At 38.6% G+C, this 23990-nt stretch overlaps 2 protein-coding genes and 1 long non-coding RNA gene across 7 annotated transcripts; 1 reads left to right on the top strand and 2 right to left on the bottom strand.

The window, feature by feature from the left end:
- Nucleotides 1-1512: 1512 nt before the first annotated feature.
- LOC108431330 lies at nucleotides 1513-9797 on the bottom strand. Of its 3 annotated transcripts, XM_017704398.2 has the most exons (6): nucleotides 8752-9796; nucleotides 7719-8036; nucleotides 6504-6814; nucleotides 4951-5046; nucleotides 2451-2489; nucleotides 1592-1719 (listed from the first exon to the last, which is right to left on the bottom strand). In XM_017704398.2, the coding sequence occupies exons 1-5, from the start codon at nucleotides 8830-8832 to the stop codon at nucleotides 2459-2461; spliced, it is 837 nt and encodes a 278-aa protein (XP_017559887.1). In that variant the 5' UTR covers nucleotides 8833-9796; the 3' UTR covers nucleotides 1592-1719; nucleotides 2451-2458. The 3 variants fall into 3 exon arrangements, with proteins under 3 accessions (XP_017559886.1, XP_017559887.1, XP_037401581.1); XM_017704397.2 differs by lacking the exon at nucleotides 2451-2489 and having other exon boundaries at nucleotides 1513-1719; XM_037545684.1 differs by lacking the exon at nucleotides 1592-1719 and having other exon boundaries at nucleotides 1736-2489; nucleotides 8752-9797.
- Nucleotides 9798-10179: 382 nt separating this feature from the next.
- On the top strand, nucleotides 10180-14288 carry LOC108431332. Of its 2 annotated transcripts, XR_005131598.1 has the most exons (5): nucleotides 10180-10391; nucleotides 10664-10711; nucleotides 10808-10887; nucleotides 11245-11306; nucleotides 14180-14288. It is a non-coding gene; the product is annotated as an uncharacterized LOC108431332 (long non-coding RNA). The 2 variants fall into 2 exon arrangements; XR_001858148.2 differs by lacking the exon at nucleotides 14180-14288 and having other exon boundaries at nucleotides 10182-10391; nucleotides 11245-11654.
- On the bottom strand, nucleotides 11434-17117 carry tmigd1 (transmembrane and immunoglobulin domain containing 1). 2 transcript variants are annotated; one of them, XM_017704400.2, is made up of 6 exons: nucleotides 16603-17117; nucleotides 16226-16327; nucleotides 14222-14497; nucleotides 13101-13385; nucleotides 12169-12272; nucleotides 11434-11906 (listed from the first exon to the last, which is right to left on the bottom strand). In XM_017704400.2, the coding sequence occupies exons 2-6, from the start codon at nucleotides 16290-16292 to the stop codon at nucleotides 11883-11885; spliced, it is 756 nt and encodes a 251-aa protein (XP_017559889.1). In that variant the 5' UTR covers nucleotides 16293-16327; nucleotides 16603-17117; the 3' UTR covers nucleotides 11434-11882. The 2 variants fall into 2 exon arrangements, with proteins under 2 accessions (XP_017559889.1, XP_017559888.1); XM_017704399.2 differs by having other exon boundaries at nucleotides 14222-14500; nucleotides 16603-17115.
- Between the last annotated feature and the right edge of the window lie 6873 nt (nucleotides 17118-23990).

Raw genomic sequence — 23990 nt, 5'->3', positions numbered from 1 at the left:
GACGAAGACCTGGATGTGGGTTGAGAGGTTTTGGGGTGTATTCACGGAACAGATTTGGATTACCTGTTTACGTTGGCCCTAAAGAAGCAAAATGAACACAAACTGTTTTGCCAAACTTTTACTTTAACATGCTGAAGGAAACAATAAAAGATGAATGTAAGGGACCATATTATAGCACATCTATCAGGCCATTATTTTACTTTTATACATAAATACCAAAATATTCAGTCATAGTTGCATGAACACTTTGAATATTGTGTACTTTTTTATTATACCTTTTATAGCAAAATGATGAAACATTTTATAGAGGAAAACTGAATATAATAAGAAAAAAGCATATAAAAAAAATCACAGTAAGCATCATTTGTTCTGTTTAACAAGACTGAAAAAAAGTCATTTGTAGCCATTTGGCATTTCCCAAGGTCAAACTGACAGACAATCCATTGCACAATGTATTCTCCCTTAGTGTGGACCACACTGTTAAGTTACAGTATGCAGCGATTAGTATTTAACATATAAAAAAAAGGGGGGGGGGGGTGATAGAGTCATATAGTGTAACATTAATCGCTCCTTAGAAATGATAAAGAACACTAAAACCTCAAGAAGAGGTAGTTTAAAATGTAGTCAGTAATATACAACTAGAAAGCTAGTTAAGTTAGTATGCTTTTCCCCCACCATTAGGGCCACTTAATGTTGGTATATCAGTATAGTGTTAGTACAGTGCAGTAAATATAAACACAGATACGGTTGTATGCAAAAGTTTGGGCACTCCAGTCAAATTACAGTTTAATCAATTTTCTAAGTGAAAATAAGTCACATCCTCTGCAGAGGACACACTCCTGCACATTTCTAACACACAATTACTGTTTATTTGCCGAGTTTAACACATTAAAAAAAATCTTAAAGCCTTTTCCAAACACATGGCACATTTTATACCTTACGTTTTATTTTTTCCAATGTGTTTAATAAATAGAAGTTGTGTACAAAAACTTAAAATGGCATTTTTCTGCACATTTGTTGTCTGTAGAGAATGTGTTCACTTATTTTCACTTAGAGAAAAAAAAAATTAAAAATCAACAAAATCTGACCTGAGGTGTTTGAAGTTTTGCATATGGCACCTTTTAAACAGGATTGTCCTTTGGTGTAACTGCAGTGTCTTTGTATTACATGAGCACTCAGAATTTCTTGTATTTAGCAAGTATTTTTAACACAAATTTGGTATTCATCTTTTGCATATTTGCCATTAGTAACAATTTGATGGCTTTTGACAACACTGGCAGTAGAGGAGGATCATTAAATAGTAACAGCCTGATAATAGTCCTGCAGAAAATCAATTAAATGGACTGAATACTTCTATAGTTCATCCTATACACATAAAAAGGACGTGGGTGTGGACAGTTACCCTGAAGAGTATACCTCCTCAAAAGGCCACAGCTGGCAGACAAACACCCCCCCCCCCCCCACCCCCACCCCACCCCACCCCCCGCCCACCCCACCCCACCCCCACACGACAAAGCAGTGAAAGAAGAAAGCTGCATCCCTCTTTAAGTGGCTTTGTGGATGTTTGAGAGCGCACTGTCAGTCCAGCTGCCCACTCTTTGTCGGACGCGGCGGGTCTGCTGTTGGATAGAGGCTCTGGTCAATTTTCCAGAGACACTACTATGCGTGAAGCTGTGGCCCTGGGTCATCACACTTTTGTAGTGCTCCATGGCCTGCTTCCTGCACACACATGATTACGAGATGAGCTTTAGTGTTACAGGGATTAAAAACAGTTCTTAAAGTCTTAGTCTACACAAGGACCTGACCAATTGATCAGAATTCGAGGAAATCCCACTATTAAGCACTGACAGTGTCACTTTAAAACATTGTACATCACATTCAGTAATGCCGTTATTTTGTACGGCCACCAAACATAATTGTCAGGATTGTTACAAGGCCTTTAAGATATGAAAGCCACACACCATCAAGACAGTAACTGTGTTTTGAGTTGAAGTGAGTAGGCAAATGTTACCTTTTCTTTCCACACAATGATCAATTAGAGAAGTGCAAATATTATATTAAAATACTTGCAAAAAGCTAATTTTTCATCATAGCAAAAGCAGGGATTTATGGGGGGTCATACTTGACAGTATCAGTGAATTAAAGCAGTTTAACTGAACCATGTAAAATGAAATCAGTTGACAATATTGGTTATCAGAATTGTTTGGCTTCTGTCTATTTTTATATAGGTCAGACCCTGGTGTACACCCAGGTTAGGGGGAACAGGCTGTTTTTGCACATGCAATTTACTGCCAAATAAGCTGTATTAGCACACATATAATTACTGCTTAAGCACAAAAGCTTGTGGGGGAAAAATTGCAGCAGCAGAAGCTGTGTTCGGCCTTCATGCATTTAAAACACATTCTTGTTCTGAAGGTGCCACTTTAGATCAGCCTTTGAAATGATTTTACCTTAGCATTCACTCCGAGATGAGAGAGTATGTGAATTTGCTGGTGACAAAATGGAAAAGAAGTTAGCCTACATTTTTGCATTTACATAAAATGCACAGACTCTCCAACATGCACGAACAGAAAATGATAAAATGAAGCCAAATGGCCAGAGGGGGTGCTGGAGTAAGTCAGTCAATCTCTTGCAGCACACGTATAGGTCAGTGCACAGCTGCCCCAAAGCCTTCTTCATTCTCTTGATGCTACAGGGCTTCATCATACTTAATAAAGCACAATCCCCAGTTCAAAAAAACTACAATCGAAAAATGTCAGTTATATTTGGAATAAATACTAAACTAGAGGTTTCTGTTGAATTCATCACACTGTTTATATGAATATGTTCTGATTCCATCAAAAACGTGGGTTTTTTAAATAAGATTTTTATTAATGCTGTGATTAGACTGGCTATTAAAATCTCTCATCTAGAACATGCTCTCTCTAGTGGTCTCACCACTACTATTTCTTATAATTTAAGTTACAATATTTGCTTTGGAAGGGAGAAAGAAAAAAAAAAACATTTGTGCACTGATGCCCATATTAGCTCAATTTCTCTGAATGGGATTTTTGAAATTCATGCCCTGTGGTATACCAACAAATTCTAAAATGAATACATTTTGTCCTACATACATTTTTCCAAGGCATGTCTCTGGATCCACAGAACTGGGGTTGTTAAGAAATCAAAATACACATATCGCTACATCTGTGCTAATAACAAGCTAACACCCTTGCACTCTGAAATGATGTCACATAAAACTGTCTATTGAAGTTCAATGCTATTATATACCAACACCAGCTACTCCTAATGTACTCCTCTACTATTGAAGCAACTCAACTACCACTCTGAACAAAGCTTACTGATTTGTGTGGGGTATTTGTGTATTTGCCTGCCATATGATGCTAATCCACTGCTCAGCATGTTGCAAAATTTATATTTCTCCTTAACAACCTCATAATTCAGAGGATCTAGTGACATTCAGTGGACAAATTAACACTTTGGAACCATTTCATTAACCACAGGGTGTGACAGCAGTGATTTTCAGAAAGTCCGTTCATTTTTGGCATGTTTCTAATGAAGCTGACTACGGAATGCCGACACGACCGTAGTGGTCTATAGATTCCAAAATGAATAAAACTGGAATAAAATCTTGTTATATTACTTTACATGTAAAGAACAATATTCTTTTTACATTTTGGAATATATGGACAACATTACTATAGGTGGGGAAAATGGCAAAAATATCTATCACAATACACAATGATATTCATGATATTCAGACAGACACAAGGTACTCTGCATTTAAAAAAAGCCACCAAGAACTATGAATACAATGATGATTTTTTCAGTGTTTTACATACAGCACTACACTAAATAATTAAACGGGACTATTTATGCTGGAGCTGCATGGATGGTCCGTGTTCAAGTACTGATGATATCTATGAAAAACTCAGAAAAGCACAGTAACCATACAATATCATCCCAACACCCATGACTAAACATAATAAGTAGACAAAGCACCAGCAGGTCAGAAATTCATGTGATGTTGGGTAAACACAGATGAGAACAGCAGCTGCTCTGTGTTTTTGCTACGTATACAGAAAGCATGTCTGTAACGCATTATCATGACTTCCTTCCATGGGAAGGGACTTGAAGTAGTTTGAAAATGTTGGCGGGAGAAGAGTTATGTGTGGAATTCAGGGGGGTGGGGTACACAGCACAGAGATAATGGGAGAACACTGGGAGCTCTACAGACTGATACAGTACAATGAGACATTCACATCCAAACAACACCCTGTCATTAATGCTGTGTTTTGACAGACCACTGTAATGTGAATTTACCTAAACACATGAAGCCATGATAGTGGAGTGCAACACTAAAAACATGTAGTTTTTAGATTAGCAGTCAAACACTCAAGTCAATTATACGGTGTAAACATATTTATAATTCATTATTACTTTAAAAAAAAAAGTCTGCATAAAGAATGTACAAAAGCATCCGTTATTTCTACATATCTACTAAGCATCATAACTTATATGTATATGTGTATATGAAAGCCCCTGGAAGTCGCCCCAAATCAGCAACAGACCCTGCCCTGGTGTTAGCCTCCCCGCCCAGAGTTTTTTTTTTAAAGGAGGGAGCTGTGGGGACAGAGCAGCTGCAGTGAGAGCAGTCAGCCGTTGGAAAGCCAACGCACCCTCCCAAATAAACAGGAAACAGACCAGTCCCCATGCTAGAAAACAGGACACGGGGATGTGAAGAGCTGCTGTATTTCAAGCAACTGCGTATGTGGACTGCATTAAAATTACTGAGATTTTCTTCAGCAGAAAAATAGATAATAATGATATAATAATGGTGTAAAGAAAGTCACTAGAACTTTAAAATGTGTTTATTAAGGTTGCTGTTTGAATCTTAGAAAGTCAAGGTTCTCTGTGATTCTGTTGCTAAAGAAAGCATTAAGAACTCACCGGTCATCTCTACTAATGACATCATTGAAGGCCTGGGAGATACTCCTTAGTCTCCTAAGGCCTTTTGCTACACAGTCCAGATCCTGATCAAACTGCCTGGGACAGGAGAAGAAAGAACTCATGAGCCAACACATACATCACACACATCTCCAAGTTTTAGCTTTTTTATTTAGTTTTTATCAAGTTTGCAGTTTTTATTGGTCATATTCCACTAATGGTAAAAGTTTCTCCACCCACATTTGAATATGCTCACACGTGGTGAAATCTGAGACCAAACCATATTTTAAAGAACTGAAAACTAAACTGCAAGATTAGAGATTTATACCCCTACTGCTCTTGTTTCTTATGAAAGGTTCAGAAACAAGTCCATTAAAATGAACAGTACGTTCGTTTACATTTACGGCATTTGGCAGATGCTCTTGTGTAGAGCGACTTACAATCATTTTACACAGAAAGGCCAAGGTGGTGTTAGGAGTCTGGCCCAAGGACCCTTATTGGTATAGTGTAGGGTGCTTGCCCTGGTGGGGGATTGAACCCCAGTCTACAGTGTAGAAGGCAGAGGTGTTACCCAACCTGAAGTAAAAACTGACCTTTTTTACTTGGTAAGTTCATCTCCCTGGTCATATTAAGTATGATTCTAAAGTCCACCATTCATCATGAATCAATTCCCTAACATGTGCTCAGAAGCATCAATGAGCACAGAGCAAGAAGGAATAAAGAGCAAGGAAAAACATTCTGCATTCAGTGCAGATGTCTTTTTTTTATTATTGCATGATAAAACTGACAGACTAAATTTGTGTGAATCATGCTCATATCATACTTGATGAGGTAAAATTTTAAAGCTGCACTATAACAGTTTTGGGAATTTGGAGACCCCTTTGGTGTAGTTGTGTACTTGCACATTACATACAGAACAGCATATAATTAAAATATAATTAAAACATAAAGGCACATGATGTGGTCTAGAAAACTGCGAAATCCTTCCTGACACCTATGACTTTTAAACTTGTTCAGGATTTGTTCAGGACTTCCCAGACCAAAGGGTCTGTGGAGATTAGCATTTACCCTCATATAATGCTCTGAAGTCAGCATTCATGATGGCATTGCTCATTACCTGATCAGGTGAATCAGGTGTGTTTAATTTACATTTTACATTTACAGCATTTTGGCTGACGCTCTTATCCAGAGCAACTTACAATTTGATCATTTTTTTACACAGGTAGGCCAAGGCTGTGCTGGGAGTCTTGCCCAAGGACTCTTATTGGTATAGTGTAGGGTGTTTGCCCAGGTGGGGATTGAACCCCAGTCTACAGCGTAGAAGGCAGAGGCGTTAACCACTACACTATCCAACCACTGTTTAATAAGGCAGTGTGCTGAAGTCTGCAGTGTCTTAGCCCATAAGGACTGGAGCCTGGCACGTGCTTTACTGGGTGACTTGCAGTAGTTGCCCGTTGCATGATGCATGGTTAAAGATATGGCACACCCAGTATGATAAAGCAAGTTATATTTATATAACATGACAGTAGCCCATGAAGAATAGAAAGGTCACTCACCTCCTGTTGGGTGAAGCAAATGGGCTTCTGAGAGCTGCCATGCGCACCAGCTGTCTCCTGCCACCTCCTGTTTTTACAGCCCTCACCGCAGAGCCATGAGCCTCTGGGGTGCGTGCTCCTCGAGGGGTGCGTGATCCTCGAGGAGTGCGCTTGCTGGCTGACCTGGGGGTACGCCTTGGGGTTACTGCAGAGCGAGATGCGGGCCGTTTTGGAGTGCATGTAGTTGTACAATCATTTTCTTCTCCTTCTATGATTTTTCCAGGTGTCCTTACCAGACACTCCTCACGTGATCCTAAGCTCCTCTGAAATTTCTGTGAGCAAAGACAAATTAATTATTTTCATTTGAAAATAATCACACAGAGGCTGTAGCCTTTTTCAGATACATATGTGTCTGGGGGGTGGGGTGGATGCTTGGAGGTGTTTCTTAAAGCTGGATTTCTCAATTTAGCCAGACAACATCAGCCCAAAGTCAAGCCTGTCCAATAAGAGAAGAGTTATGGAACATTCCTATTTTAAAATCCTCATCTTCAGGCTTAAGTTGCTTTGTAAAGCGTGAAAGTGGGTTAATTTTTGTTTTCAATCCAGTACCAAGTAATGCTTTATAAGCCACGTAAGGCTAATATCCCAATACCCATGCAGATTTTCATGCTTTTAAAGGGAGAATTCTTTAATTGTGTGATTTTTACAGTAAAACCCAATTTCAAAAAAGAGACATTAAAGCCTTTGCAATAGTATTAAATAGTATTAAACAGTCTAATTAAATAGTATTAAAAAAGTCTATTTATGGAAATAACTCCATATTGTCTGTCATTAAAGAGCATTCCCTGTATCTCTTGTGGCTGTCTGTCCTTATGAATATGTGAAGCAGAGGGAGAAAAAGGAAAGAATGTTGTGTGAACCATCAGTGGTTCTTGCGCTGCGACATGTGTGGTTAAGTTAGGGTCCTAAAGCAGAGGGAAGTTTTCTGATGATTACAAAATTGCATGTTATAGTGACCTCAACATCATCAACAACTAACACAGGTCAAACGGACCCCAAAGAACACCAATGCGTACAAAATGTGTACAACACATTGCAAACAATTCATTGTGTTAGTTTCATGTCAACACAGCTGCCCACATTAAATTAAGAAAAGTAATTGATATGAAGCAAAACACGATGTCAATCATTTATTCAGAGATATTAAACATTTCTCTGGGTTCCATGGCAACGTACCTGATATGCACTGCCGATGGAGTTCTTCGCACTGCGCTTTATCTGGGTCACAGCGCTGGTCCTCTTGTTCATCTCGAGTGACTCCCAGGTGGGATTCTCCTGGACATTTGTGTTGGGCTGAACGGTCTTCAGCGGCAGCCTCTTTCGCAGGGACATCCTGAGAGAGTTGAGGGAGCTGGAGGAGCGGAGCTGGCGGAGGTTCTGCTGAGGGGCTTCGGGGGAGCTGTCCGGCTCCGAGTCCGCGAGCACAGTGTGCGCGCGCCACAGCCCACTCACTACAGCCGCCATACTGAGAGCTGAACAAAGAGGAGGGTCGACCTGCGGGGAGGACAACAAAGCGGACGGGTGTGAATATGCGAATGGCTGAGATTTATAGGTGTATATGTGTCGGACAGGGTGATTTTAGCGGAGTCCAGACTCCAGTATCCTCGGTTTAAGTTTAAACCTGAAGAAAGTGACTCCAGTCATCGGGCAGTGGCGGTTCCTGTTCTCCTCAGTTTAGCGGCACTGAGCGACGGCTAACTTCTCTAAACGGCCGGTTGGTCGCCAACCTCAAAGTCCGAAGCTAAAGTTTCATTTTCGAAGTTTCTCATCCACCTTTTCAGATATTTCACTGGCAGAGTTTTAACTTCTAGATAACACAAACTGGAAAGAAGATGTGCGTTGGAGCTGTTCGTGGATGTACATGTAAGTTAAGCCCACTTTTCCTGTTACTCTTTCAGTTTTGGCGAGCTAACTTTAGCTAAATTTAAGAAGCTGAGGTTGGCTTCCTATTCAAAAATATCCGTTCCGCCTTAAATAGCGTTAATGTAGCAGATTGTAGTAGAATGTAGTACATTCTGTAGCAGAATGTAACTGCTGCACCATTTAAGGTGGGACGGGAAAATTTGAACGCGAAGTTGACTTCAGCTCCGTAGCTAGATTTAATGTTACATATTAAACTTTCTGACTAGTCGTCCGCCGAAACCAGTAAACATGTGCACATTATCCGGAGGGAAACACAAAAAACCACTGACTTGAAGGGTTAGCTTACCGTTGCTCTGGCTGTGGCGACTCGCTGCTGCCTTTTCTCTTTCACTGTTTGAATTTGGCGGACCTTCCATACACTGGACATGTAGGACCGCCCCAAGCCCCGCCTCTGCTCTTGATTGGTCAAAAAAACACTTTCACGATTGGCAGGTTTAACGTCCTAAGTCCCGCCTATTATTCTGATTGGTCAAAATTCCTTCATGCCGTAATTAAAATAAGACAATTAGGCCAAAGACGCTTCACTGCTCTGCATTGTTGTGTTCATCCCAACAGTTGCTGTATTGTTATGATAAACGTATCATAACATGAATACAACAAAGTCTTTACAATCTGTTAATAAATGTCTTTCTGAGTACATCACAGACATGTTTTAAGGAGAAATACTGAAAATACATGAATTTTAGAGAGTGGAAAAATGACAGCTGTATTTTGAAATATAATCTGAAATAGGTACTGGTAGGGTTGGCAGGCCGTTTGAGGGTGAGTCTGTATCAAGATGAACACAACCCAAAATATAGATTTATTTTTTATTTGAAAAGATTTCAGTTTAATTTAACATATTTTATTTGAGCAAAACAGTGTCTAATTCACAAATTAAAAAGGAGTTTGTTTAGAATAAATTGTGATGTTTTAATATAGACTAATGAAGGGGAAAAAACGAAATGGGTTAAGTGGTGTTGTTTTTCTTCTTATTGTTTTGCTTATTAATCTTAAATACAAGTCAGTAATACACTAAACATTCCTGACATGAAACTGCTTCAGAAATGTCATTTAGTTGCCATTGAGTGTTTATATTTGTTTTTTTTTAAATAAAAAGTTTATTTCCATTTGTTGCTTTATTCTTTGAAGCTAAGGCATTTTAATGTTGCACCAACGAACCTTTACAACATGTGCCAATTAACCCCATGTTGCATGTTACAAGTGCATGACGTGAATATAGTCATGAATGCACTAATCCCAGGAAAAAAAATCCTGTTTTTTTTTTCAGAAATGAAGTTTGATTCTTATTTGCTTTCACTCGCAGAAGACACAAACCACACCGAATGTAAACAGGTCGTTGAGAATATTATGTTATGTTAATATTAGTTATATTTATTTAAACATATTAACCCCCTCCCAAATAAATACACATTATAGTTCAAATCATCAACAGTATTTTTTAAAATTTATTCTTCATTCTTCTACTGGGCCACAGCGTCTCCATGTTCAAATATACTGTGATAGCATGGCTTGAATTGTGGGAGGCGCTGCTGCTGCTCTAATCCGACACCGCCGCGGTGGCGCTACCGGAGATTTTCTAGCAGGAGACGGCAGCGCTCTGCCGTGTAGACTTGGGGTAAAGTGTAGTGCTGGCTCAGCCAATCATATCAGACCTTGTAAGTTGTAAGCCAATCATATCAGACATAATAAGTTATAAGCCAATCATATCAAGCCTGGGGGAGGGTCGCTGGTGCTGCTCACTCTATGACGTAACATCAGTGGTCAATCTCTGGAGTTGTGACAGGATTTTAGCAAAAAACTAAAGATTTTAGGTAAAACTAAAGATTAGGCTCGATTCAAGATATGTAAAATATACAGCATGAGCCAGTAAATAGTTACAAAGTGAAGGGGCCAACCTACAATGCGGATTTGTCCAGTATAGAGGTCAGTACAGGTGGCTCTCTTGTTTTTAGCCGGTTGCTTATCAGCCTTGGTTAAGCTTCTGTTAAAGTGGGTAAAGTAAAGCGGGTGGGCCATAAAGCATGAACAGCAGCGACCCGAGGACCCGGCTACTTTAAGAATTTAAATGAACTTCTCAGGTTATCAGGTTTTCATAGTATGTTGAAACAGTCACAACAGTGTCAGCTATATATTGTTTAGAGTAGATAGATAATCCTGCTGTTGCGTTGACTTTAACTCGTTTTTGAACTATTCAGTCTGTTGATGGTGGTGAAGTGGTGGCAGCTACATAGGAGGTCAGTCAGGTGAGAAGATTTTTGCCAGTTCAAAAAAAAAAAAGACCTAAATGGTTCTTGAGTTCTCGTAAATCTGAGCTTAATAAAAATAATGTTATTAAACAGCCAAGGAGAGGGAAGGAAAGAAGCTGAAGGAGACTGACAGGGCTGAAGAAGTCTGAAGAAGGTTGATGATCAAGAAGAAAGTGAGTATTTAAGCTTTCAGTTAAGATTAATACTGCATTTGTAGAAACCTCAATAAATCCTCATTTGGGAGATTGGATTAAAAACACAAAAGTACAACACAAAAACACAACTACGAAACAATCATGGTCTTTCTGATTGCACGGTCTGAGACTTTATAATTGTATTTGAGTAGCATATTTAGCAGCGTATTTAAAAGAGCGGAGATAGTATTGCTTAACTTTAGTACCTTTGTTTGATCTCTGGTCTGGGTACACGTACAGATATAGTGTTTAATTCATAAAGTATCTGTGCTTAATTTACTATGAAGAGACAGATTTTCAGATTTTTGATCATTTTTTTTGCTTATTTCTGAACAGACATTTTGGGGTCATTGAAACATCCTCTGGAGGGAGCATGGCCCCGGACAATGTTTGGTTTAGTAAGTTTCAAGGTTTAGCCCGTATTTATAAATGTCTGTTGATGCCATAGTACATTATGAAAACGTGAGTTATATGAGTTATTGTGAGAATAAATGCAAGGAAAACATTTGACCTTGACCTTGGGAATTTGTCATTGTTGGCAGTTCTTTTTAATGGGCTTATATTGCCATGACATATATTGCCATTTAGATACAAGGCAATGAACGTGCCAGGTGTGGCACTATTTTTTTATGCAGCAGCAGTCAATGTATAACACCTTTTTTAACAAGCCTCAGGGAACAAATTTACAATGTCTTTTGTCTGTGGATGCACAAGGTTTACAAGAATAAAAAGACGTTCCTTCCCAACTTTTATGGTTTGTTTCATCGTGTTCCTCAAAGCTCAGTGCAGACAGTGTGTGCTTTCACTCTTTAATTAGGCATGTAAGATTTTCATTTGAGATGTTTTGTTTAGAGAATGTCCCATTTGTTATTGAGTGTTGTTATACAGTAACTGTAACTTGCATTCCAGCAGATCTGGTCTGGTATTCCTCCGAGTTCAACGGCTGTGGTTTAAATTCCTGAGATGGTGGCTCACTAATGGTGATCTTTTTTAAAGCACTGCAAGACAAAAAAGCAAGAGGAAAAATCATAACAAAGAATTTCAAAACCTTGAACATATTGAAAACCATGAAAATGTATGTTTTAAATTAGGGGCAATTGTGGCACTAATGTCTTGCTGGTGCATTTTGTTTGCTCCAACCTGTATTATATGTCATGAAAATGGCTTAATATATTGTGATATTGTTTTAATGTGAATCTATAGTCTTCAACAATGTTTAAAGTGTTCTGCTATTCTCCTGTTACCAATGTAGTATGTTACCTTTGTAACTTTTCCCCATCTGGAAAAAATAGCCAGCACGATTGTCAAGACCACCACCACCAGGCCGGCAATCGTGGGCCCCAGTGGGAACTTCATTACTTTGTCTGTTTGCAAGATAAAAAGGAGAATTACAGGGATTACTCATTTTGATACACAGACCTGGTACAGCTTTAAATATGCTCAGAATACTGCACTATGTCAAGACTACTTAAAGCTGTATGAGATTTATATGATGTGCTTTGTATGATTTTTTTGGTGATATTTAAAGAAGTAGCAATACTGAGTCTGCATGCAATTACACATTTCCACATCTTACATAGTGCAGCTTTAAAAGTGACCTCATACTACTAACTTCCTTCCCGAAGCTCAGAAGATTTTCAATTTAAGTCTTGAAATTCCCCTTTTCACATCTCACTGATCTTCACATATTTTTTTTATTATTCTTAAACTGCTACTCCAGCATTTAATATTTCTATTCATTTTAATATTAGACTCTTTTTTAATTTGGAAATCCCTGACTGAGCTTTTCCAGCTTAATTGCTTCTTTCATAAAATATGAATGAGGCATGAAAGAATATCCAGTAAATTGCATGTTACAGAGAAATAATACCACTAACATGAGCCTGATTGACAATGAACAACCTTAGGCTTATGTTATGCAAGAGCAACAACAGTGATATATTAGCAGCTGTTTAACCAAACATACTAAAATCTGAGCTTGTAAACAATATCCAAAAATTGCTTGTACTGGGAAACAGCTTTGTCAAAAAAAATGATTATGTCCATAACAGTGATTAAACCTAATGACGTAATGTCAGTGGAGAACAGTGAGACATAGAAAAACAGCATAAACTGTGGCATTATTTCTGGAAAAGTAGAATTTATAAACTCTAGTGAACTGTGTAAAATATGTTATTTAAGGAGAAACAAACCATCAACAGTGATAATAAAACTCTTGCTCTTGACTCCATAGTGGGAGGAGGTTGCCTCGCAGATGTACAGGCCCTCATGTTCTTCACGTTTAACATTGGAGAGGGTGAGCGTAGCAGTAATGCCGTTGTTGCTGGTGTGGTATGCACTGGAGGAAAGATCCAGAAGAGCACCATCCTTCTTCCAGACTACAGTTACTGGAGGATAAGCATGGACATCACAGGATAAAACAATGTCACTTTCCTCTTCTGCCCACAGCTCCTCACTTCCATTCAGGTCAGGGGCATCTGAAAGAGACCCAAATCAATGATCATAGTAATAATAATCAAAATAATATATATATATATATATGCATTACTGTTATTGTTAATAAATTAAACTAGACCAAGTAAGCCTTAAGATTATATTCTTAAAATTAAAGGTGCCAAAAAGGGTTCTTTTGAGTAGAACTACGTTTGGTTCCCTAAAACACTTTCAATGGGTGCTTCTTTAAGGCTGAACTATGTAAGTAGTGTTACTGAGTCAGAGGAAAAAAAACCTGCTAAAAATATACTGCAAGTCCCTCTGTATATCCTGAAATAATATTTAAAATGTTAGATGTGTTGGGTCAGATTTTATAGGAGTTTTTCTGACAGCCATACCTGTTTATACATCACATGCACAGATTCAAAAAGAAGGTCTAGCTCCATGTTTAGGTCTTAATTGTAAAATCAACATTATAATAATGACAATATGATGACAAAAGTACATCATTTTCTTACATCTTTGGAGAAAACTTGTTTCACTAAGTCCGAACTCAAATTCAGTTTATAAAGGTATTGCCTGTTAGCTGATGAGCTGAATCATAAGTGTTAGTGAGGCAGAATGGTAAACTCTATAGTACTGTGACCCAGAAAGAAACCAGTTTGACACTCTAGGTGTAAATGTTATATATTAAAGATGTCTATCAAGATGTCCAAGCCAAGAACTACCTAAGAACTGTTCTTTGTAAGAGTGCAGAAGGGGGCTTGTTTGTAAAGAATTGTTATCTGGTAACAGATAAGGCTTTGAAAGGAACCAAACTTTTTGACCTGTTTCACAGAAACTCTCATCTGTACTCAAGCCATTTTTCATCTGAGCTTACGCATGACCACCAGCTGGATGGAGGCTTTCCTGGTAGCGTTGGTTTTTAGCTGGCAGGAGAAGAGGGCTCCATTATCGTCTGTGGTGGTGGGCTGTATACACAGGTGACTCTGTTCCAGACGGTTTTCATCTTTGAGGCTCACTAGTGCTCCATTGCGGTACCACTGCAGTTCTTCTCCATCAGCAGTGCCCTGAACCACACAGCTCAGAGTCACAGTCTTACTCACTTCTGTCACAATGGAGCTCCCATTTGCTGATGGATTGGACTGAATGATGACTGCTGAGTTTTGATAAAGCACAAATTAGGGCAGAATTAGAAAGACACAAGCAATGGATGAGATTAGATAATCCACAGAGTCTGGCGCTCACATTGACACAGTGTAAATATATCTAGTGATTAATCTGCACTACCAAAAAGGCTTTAGCTGTACAGTTTAAAAATATCTTCAGTACTGTAAATCATAATCTCCCAGTGTTATCAGATCCAATTCAGGAGTTCCACCCCATTGTGCATGAAACTAATATTGCCAATTTATGTGGTTAAGGGAGTAATGAGTAATGTAATTTATATTGTGTATGCATTTTTTTGTGTGTGTTAGAAAGTAAACAGACAAAGCTGTGATTAACTGTGTTAAAGTGTAATTTCTAGAATATTTGTTAGTCTATTTTGGTGGCATGTCTTATTTATAACTATTTAGACTTGTTGTTTTCATACCCATCCTTGGAACTCAAACTGCTGTGCTAATCATCTCAAGGTACTATGGACATATTTGTTCAGTACAAAATACAGTACTTTCATACATTTTCTTTAGCTTCATTGGAAGCATTTTGTAGTTCATGTTTTTTTTTGCCCCAACTCTGCACTTAACTTGTGAGCTAATTATCAAGCTTTTCATGTGCTGAATCAGTGAGTGAGGACTTCAGGCCAGCGGTTGGGAAACACTGATGTAAATGATTTAGCTTAAGTATAATGTCTTCCAAATTAAAGATACTGTATGTATGCAAGGGTTAGCATTACATACTCCACATAATACAGAGAAATCAGCTTAAATCAGCTTAAACTCACCCAGAATGACGATCTATAAACATGCTTCTGTAAGATGTACCAGTTATTTTGTTCATCAGTGCACAAGTTAATATTCAGATAGCAGCTCATCTGTGCTGTATCGCACCATGAGGGTAATAAGTGAGACGGTAGCATACAGAAGCTTACTGTATTTGTAAACAGAAGAGCTTCAGAAAGTCAAGTTAAAAAACATAAATAAATATAATATGTCTCTTCACTGTCAGGACTAAACCTTGTGTATTCATTCACACTGTGTCAAAACTTCATGATGAAAAATCTAAGAGAAATGGTTCAAAATTAAAATAAACTTTCATTTAAAGTTTCATCTAAAGTTATATTGTACTGATTATCAGAGTACAATATTTTGTACTGAACAATTTCCAAGATACCTTGAGATGATCTGAGTTCCAAGGATAGGTATGAAAACAACAGTTCTAAATAGTTATGTCATATTTATTTTATATTTATGTATGAAAGGCACTACATAAATAAAAATGTCTGGTTCCACTGACGTACATTAAAGTATGCTTTTTCCTTCTCTTACAAAGTTCTTATTTTGGAGATACAATGTTTTGTTCTGAGAGATACATACATCTGTCTCTGTCTGAAAACTCTACATCTGCAAAATTGTTACAAATGTAAATACAGCATCTCCTTATGCAAAACTTTGATTTCCAAAACGGTATCTTTACAACCTTAACTTGTAATGGAAGGTAATGTGACTTGAGTTATTGTGGGGAATTTCTATTGGTCAGTTCATCATGAAATATTTACACAAGGCACTTGTAAACTGTATTTTTTGAAATACGCAAAATAAGCAAGAAATATATTTGTAAAAATGACTAAATAGAGATATAAGCTTTTTGCTCAACATATGCATATTTTAACAGTGTATTTGATTTTCAGGGTATCGTTTACTGCTTTGCATGTATTTCTCACCGTCAGTACAGTAGATACTGCAGACACAGGAGAGCAGGAGTAACTGGATACTATGCGACAGCTTCATTTTTCACAGACTTCTCTGCCGTCTTGAATCACAAACTGAAAGAATGTGATAAAACCTGCATTTTTCTCACGTTCTGTTCAACTGTTCCACTTACAAACATCCACAAATATCAAACTAGGAAGCTGCTCAAATAAATCAAATCTTTTGAATTGTAGAAAGTATTTTGTAAGTTGTAATTGAACCACAGCAAACAGAATATTAGACTAGTGTTTAGGAATAAAGGAGGAATGTGAGTAGCACAGGAAGACTTCTGAAAGAAAAGATCTGACTGTAAAAATCAGAAACACTAAAACTATTTCAAGCTACTTACCAATCCTGTGTGCAGCGTCCCTCAAACAAAGCTGTCGGGAATCCGAAGGTTACTCAGCAGAAGTCAAAGAAGGCTGGAGTGTTTTCAGCAGGGCTTCATATTCTGCAGGTGAGCTGCTTTATAGCAGATTTACCACACCTTCAATCACGGTCACAGACCTTTTGTAATGCTATACAGATACAGTGAAGGTGGCTCAGGCAGGGCCACTTTATATTCTCAGAATGGGTTGAGGACGTGTTCTGAGATTTCTTTACGAGGGGAGATAAATGTCATAAAGACATGAGACTAATTTCATGACTACTGATATTTCAGATAACATGGAATTTGACATTCATGTAAAACTATGAGATGTCATTGATCTGAGTACATTACAGTACCTATCTGATGCTATGACTCATTTGCTCTGCCGGGACCTTTACTATGTGTAATCTTTTAGTAGATGATTCTGTAAAGAGTGTAAAGAACATAATCTAAAGGTTGTATACCAGTTAAAGGTTTTTAAAACCCTTAAAAGGTTCTTCACACTCACACCTCACGTACACAGCTTATATACTTCTCTAGGCTTGATGTGATTTTCAATTCATGGTCACGGTCGCGATTCAGTTCCATTTTCTGTACTTTGTACATTTGAGTTTTAAAAACTATTTGACAGAGCTCTAATCATAAACTACACAGATTTGTTGGCTCAAAGAAATAAAGGTTCACTGACAGAACATTTTGTAATGCCCTCTAACAACATAAGCCCTCATAAGCAAAATAAGCAAAAATCACAACCCCTACTATTTATAGTTGATTTATAAAATCCCAGTGTTTTTGATCGTTGGGGTGTGCATAACATAAGCCCCTCCCCTTGTCTGCCTTCTTTGCTTCGATGGGATGCACCCAAGTGTTTCTTTGACAGTGGTTTCTATGAAAGATGATACATGAGTATGAAACTTTTCATGTGTGTTAATCTCTGATTGTTAATTGTGCTCTAAAATTTGCAGAAAAAGTGCTGTAAGTTAAGTGAGTTCTCTTTGTGGATGTGTTCACTTATTTTTACGTAGAGCTGACTGAGACTTTAATTTTGTATGTTTCTGTGTTGCTTTTTCATCAAAAGCTTGAAAAGTACTGATAATAAAATCAGTATTGCCCAACAACTTTGCAAAAAAGCTGGAACTACTGTATATGTAAAATGCCAGAAAGCAGAAAGCAGATATTTTAATTCTCTTTGATGTGTATTAAATTGAAACAGTGCAAAAACACAATATTTGATGTTTTACCTTATGAACTTTGCAAAATTTTTTTGTGTGTTTTGCTAATATATGTTTGTTCCAAATATGATACATGCAACATTTTAGAAAACTTGGGACTCTAGCATGTTTACCACTGTTTACATCACCTTTCCTTATAACAACACTGAAGATTGGACCAGTTGATTAAATTTTGAAGGTGGAATTTTTTGCCATTCTTGCAACCGCATGGGGCCTTTGTTGTCATATTTTATACCTCATAATTCCCTACGCTTCTTCAGTGGGAAACAGACAGGCCAATGGAGCATCAGTCTTCTCTGATTATCCAGCCATGCTGTTCTAACATATGCAGAAGGTTTCGTGGCACCATCAAATTGAAGTAGGCAGAAATGTCCTTAATAAATGCAGCCTATGTTGCTACAAAATGTGTTTCTTTCAGCGTTAATGGTGCTTTCATAGAGGTGCAAGTTACCCATGTTATGGGCCATAGTAAACTCCAATGCCAAGACAGATACTGGCTTGTGAACTTGCTAATAAGAGTCTGATTGGTCTTTTACTTCTTTGGCCCAGAGAACATGATGTCCATTATTTCATATTTCATGAAAGTTGGCTCATCAGATCATAGTACATGTTTTATCAGTCTGTTTCAGATGAGCTCAAGCCCAGAGAAGTCATCAGAGTTTCTGGATGTTGTTAACACATAGTGTCCACTGTGCACAGTACAGTCGTGCATTTGGACACATTTGGACTGTCTACTGATGCAAGTGACAAGCCTCAGTCCACCCTTGAACATGCAGGACAAGACCTTTTGTGTAATAGTCAAGTTTTTTTTTCCGAATGAGTGCATTTTTACAAAAAAGCAATAAAGTTGATGAGATAACGCATTAAATGTCTTGCTTCTGCACTTTTTTGTTAAAATACAGGCCAAAGTTGATTTACAAAGCACTGCTTTTTTGTTATTCTTGCATTTTACCTCCTGTTCCACATTTTAAAAATAGTGTTTTTAACTGGAGCACTTAAGATGAGCATCGAAACCGTTGAGTCACTCTGTTACGACAGAGGAAGAAATACACAGCTAACAGCATTACACAGTGTGAATGTGGGACACTTTTTTTAGCTAAGATTTGTTACACACTCTTAATAAATAGTGGTTCTTCATGGGTTCTTCAGTGAAAAAATGGTTCTAGAATGATCAACGAACAGTAACAGAATAAAAGGCTTAATTTCATCATGAAAGGGATTTTTCAGATTGATAATATGCTGTAGATGGTCCTATAAAGAAGGGGATCTATCAAAAAGTGCTCTACATAGCATCCAAAAGGTTCTTCTATTGTTAGAAGCTTGACATCATAACAAAAGAAGAACCTTTTTTGATGGGATATAGAATCCTTTTTAAAAAGTTCTAGATAGAACCATCTAAAGCACATTCTTAAGAAAGATCATACAAAGGGTTCTTTGAGTGTTCATGGTTCTTTCTAGAACCATTTTCTTCACTAAAGAACCATTAAAGAAATGTCCTTTTTAGGAGTGCGGGTCTGGTTCTGATGAATTTTGTTTCCTCTGAAATCTGATCCAGATCTAGGGCATGTCCAGTTCTACTGGTTCCTGTAATTTGCCCTTTCCCTTATATTGTTTTATGTCATGTTTGCTTTGCTGAGGCATTTTATGTGAGTTTTCCTTGTAAACAGAAATGCCATGTCACCACCAATAAAATAACCTTGACAAGGTCCTATGTGTCTAGTAACGAGCTTTAGCACTCAAATATCACAGTTGTATGCAAACGTTTTATTTTCTTATTTTCATTGCAAATAATTGCAACTCAGGTTATCTGAAAAATATTAGTCTGTCTGCATTAAGACGGGACATCACAGTCATAGCTTTTTGCTATAAACCTTATCTGTTAAACTTCACTCTCATCTCACACCAAACTACTAGGATTGTAACTGTACAATGTATGGCATTGCTCTATATGAGTATTTTACTTGAATACTCACAGGCATCAAACTACATTGAACAGCAAACAAAATAGACAGGAGCAAATAAAGTATTCAGTTTAATAGATTTTATTCCACAGTACTCCCCCTCCTCTGACAATATTGCTTCCTTTTTTATCTTAGGGTTAAGAGCAGGGAAGACCAGCACACTCCTCACAAGCATTTATGAGCTTGTGGCTAGCAAATTATTAGAAAATATATTAATGTTGAATGCTCTAATATACAAAAAAGAAGATTCACAAGCACTTCCTATTTTTGCTGTATGAAACATGTCACAAATTTAGACCAACACATTATGAATATCACACAGAATTATGAATTTTGTGAATTGTTACATCCAGAGGTATCATTTTCAGGGGAGTTTTACTGATACAGTAAATGGTACTGCACGTACATTTATCAGTATTGATAATGCTGATATAGCAAATATTGTTTCAAATATTTTGGTAGGCCTTCCTCCCTCTTTCTCAAAAGACATGGTTGGTCTGGATTATCAGTATTTACACCTTGTCGCTGTCAAATCCAGTAGCAGTAGCTGACCATGGTTGCACTTATCTAATGTACTCTACTATATCACTTGGAAGAGGGTGGCTTCTCTAACTTTGTTTGACTAACCATTCAAACTACTTCATATTAACATTGGAATTCTTGTGCTGAGATTAGATTGTTCAATTTGTTCATATTTCTAAAAGCTGCATACCCCTGGACCTTCCCTCACCCTGCCTAGTGTTCATAACCCAATGATACACCTTTGGTTACACCCATAAAAACGTCTTTAAGAACTTTCAGTCTTATTGCTGCCCTCTCTGCTGGGAAATGTCTTCATTGCAGGATTTATTTGGTAGTTATTTATTCCACAACATTAACCCTTAGAAATCTTAAGTTACTGTGCTATCAAGGTAAATACATCATTACATAATTCATTACAGAGCTACGCATGTGACTAATTACATTTATATTTACATTTACATTACTGTATTGACAGATTTGGGTTTGCTCTTTCTATTGTTCGTGATAGCTAATGACGTAGTAAAAATATAAAGAATATCCTTTTTCTCTAAACAAAACAAAACTGTAAGCAGAGCCATCATTTTTGTCAAATTCAAGCCCAAATATATATATATATATATATATATATATATATATATATATATATATATATATATATATGCTTTTTTCTACTTACAAATAAAAATTATGTATCAATTGAAAGTTTAGAATCTGCAGAGTGAACAGAATACATGAACAAACACCAGTTCATCCAGGTGGTTTTAAACTAGTTTGTTTTAATTGTATGTGTTATATTTGCTCCTGCAATTCTTAGATCATAGATCATGATACACTGACGTCTAAAGCTTTTTCCAGTTGTGATTCCAAAGGGAACAGTTGCAGTCGGCTTCATTCATCCACCAGATGGCACCGCTCAATTGCTGTGAACTCGCAGGGAGAGCTGGGAGAGAAAAGTCCTTCACATAATGGCCATTTCTGGACATTTGTGGGCTCTCGTCCTCTCCAATTGTATTATTTTATGTGCAAAAATGAATATGTATTAATAGTTAAGTTTACACACATGCTATGGGAAACATGTGAAGAGTCATTAACCATATAAAGGGCAAACAGAACCTTTAAACAACAAATTTGTATCAATAGATAATAATTGAAATGAATTACAATGTTTGTGTAAGTGATGAGTCCAACATTTATGCTTTCCTGATTTTTTGGACAGAAATTTTTTAACAGTATCTTCATAAGATTTTTCTTCTGCTAAAATCATGATAGGCACAATAGGCCAAATTTTTTTTTTCACAAAAAGTATGAATTACAGTGCTTTGCAAAATTCAGATGCCTCTCTTCAATTTTAATTTACAAATAATAAAAAAAACAGCCATAAATTACAAGCAGAAAACAAATGTGTAACAGAAAATTACACAGAAAGCTCAACAACTAAATATAATATTAAATGTTGTCATATTTAGTGTTTGCTTTTTGCTTTTATTACAGTTTCCATTCTTTTTGGGTTACTTACTTTCAGTTTTCCATAGATGTCTGCAGGGATATTTTTCCACACCTCCAAAATTCAGTCTCAGAAGTTGGTTGCATTTTCAGCTTCTCTTTATTCTTCATCATCATCATCATCGTTAATTGCTAGTCCAGATAGGGTAGCAGTTGAGACACCAGAGAATCCCAGACAACCCTGTCCCCCACAACTTCCTCCAGCTCATTCCCGGGGACCCCAAGCTGTTCCCAAGCCAACTTGGAGATATAATCCCTCCAGCGGGTCCTAGGACGACCCCAGAGTCTTGTCCTGGTCATGCCAGGGTGAAAAGCTGGTCCATTGTTCCACGGCCAGGACGGAATCCGCATTGTTCCTCCTCAATCTGAGGTTCAACTATCGGTTGGAGTCTCCTTTCCAGCACCTTGGCATAGACTTTCCCAGGGAGGCTGAGCAGTGTGATACCCCGATAGTTGGCACACACCCTCCGGTCCCCCTTTTTAAAAATAGGGACCACCACCCTGGTCTGCCAGTCCAAGGGTACTGTTCCCAAGGTCCATGAAATATTGCAGAGGCATGTTAGTAACAACAGCTCCACAATATCCAGAGCCTTAAGCATCTCTTTATGAATCTCATCCATGCCCTGGATTTTGCTTCTGCCACCATTGCGGCTGCCACCTTTTTTGCCTGTCGGTACCTATCTGCTGAGTCGGGAGTCCTTTGGGCCATCCACCCCATAAAGGCCTCTTTCTTCAGCTTGACGGCCTCCCTCACCACCGGTGTCCACCGGGAGGTTCTTGGGTTACCACCCCCCGACGGGCACCCACAAGCTTTTGGCCACAGTTATGCCTGGCAGCTTCCACAATAGAGGTTTTGAACAGGGTCCATTCAGACTCCATGTCCCCTACCTCCTCCGGTACATGAGAAAAGCTCTCCTGGAGGTGGAAGTTGAAATCATTCCGAACAGGGGCCTCCAACAGTCATTCCCAGCACACCCTCACTGTTCGCTTGGGCCTACCAGGTCTGACTATCAGTCTACCCAACTCACCATCAGTTGGTGATCAGTTGACAGCTCAGCACCTCTCTTTACCCGCGTGTCCAGAACATATGGTCCCAAGTCAGATGAAATGACAACAAAGTCAATCATTGACCTTTGACCCAAGGAGCTCTGGTACCATGTACACTAATGAACATCCTTGTGTTCAAACTTGGTGTTCGTTATGGACAATTCATGCCTGGCACAGAAGACCAATAACAATTCACCATTCGGGTTTAGATCGGGCAGGCCATTCTTCCCAATCACGACTCTCCAGGGCTCCCAGTCATTGTCAACGTGAGCATTGAAGTCGCCCAGTGGAGACTGTATTGTGAGCATTGAAGTCTGTAGGTGGGACCCTTTCCAGAACCCCACCCACTCGCTCCAAGAAGGCTGAATACTCGGACCTTTTGTTTGGGGCATAAGTACAGACAACAGTCAGAGTTTTCCTCCTCTCTGTGATTTTAATTCGCATTGAGGCAACCCTCTCATCCACCGGGACAAACTCCAACTGCATGGTCACCAGCCGTGGACTTGTGAGTGTCCCCACACCCGCCCAGCGCATCTCATCCTGTGCAACCCTTGAGTAGGAGAGGGACCAACCCCTATCCAGTGAGGTTACATCCCACATACCAAGAGTCAGTTTCTGCTGCAGGGGCCTAGGCCACCAGGGGCCTCCATGCAATCTCCCACTGCCTATACTGCACTGCACCGCTCCCCCATGCTGGACCTTGTGGGTAGTGGGCCCACATGGTCTCTCCACGTTGCCTCTTCGGGCTAAGCCCGGCCGGGTTACGTGGGCTGCCCGACCACCAGGTGCTCGCCAAGGAACACTACCCCCAGGCCTGGCTCCAGGTCTAGGTCCCAGTGACCCTCTCCCGGGCAGGGTGCATGATTTTTTGTGTGTGTTGTGCATGGTGGGGTTTTGGATCGCGTTAGTCTGGGTCTTCACTCCAGACCTATTTGCCCTGGGAGACACTACCAGGAGCATATTGCTCCCGAAGACTTAGCTCTGAAGATGCCTAGACCACACAAGTCCTTCTGCCATGGCAAGGCCCCGATCCAAGAAGGGCTTTATTCAATTCTCTTTTTTCAAGTCATCCTGAACACATTGACTGATGTTTTGTTTTGGG

Source organism: Pygocentrus nattereri, chromosome 16 (assembly GCF_015220715.1).
Source record: "Pygocentrus nattereri isolate fPygNat1 chromosome 16, fPygNat1.pri, whole genome shotgun sequence".
NCBI classification, from domain to species: Eukaryota; Metazoa; Chordata; class Actinopteri; order Characiformes; family Serrasalmidae; genus Pygocentrus; species Pygocentrus nattereri.
This window is presented reverse-complemented; position numbering and strand designations above follow the sequence as displayed.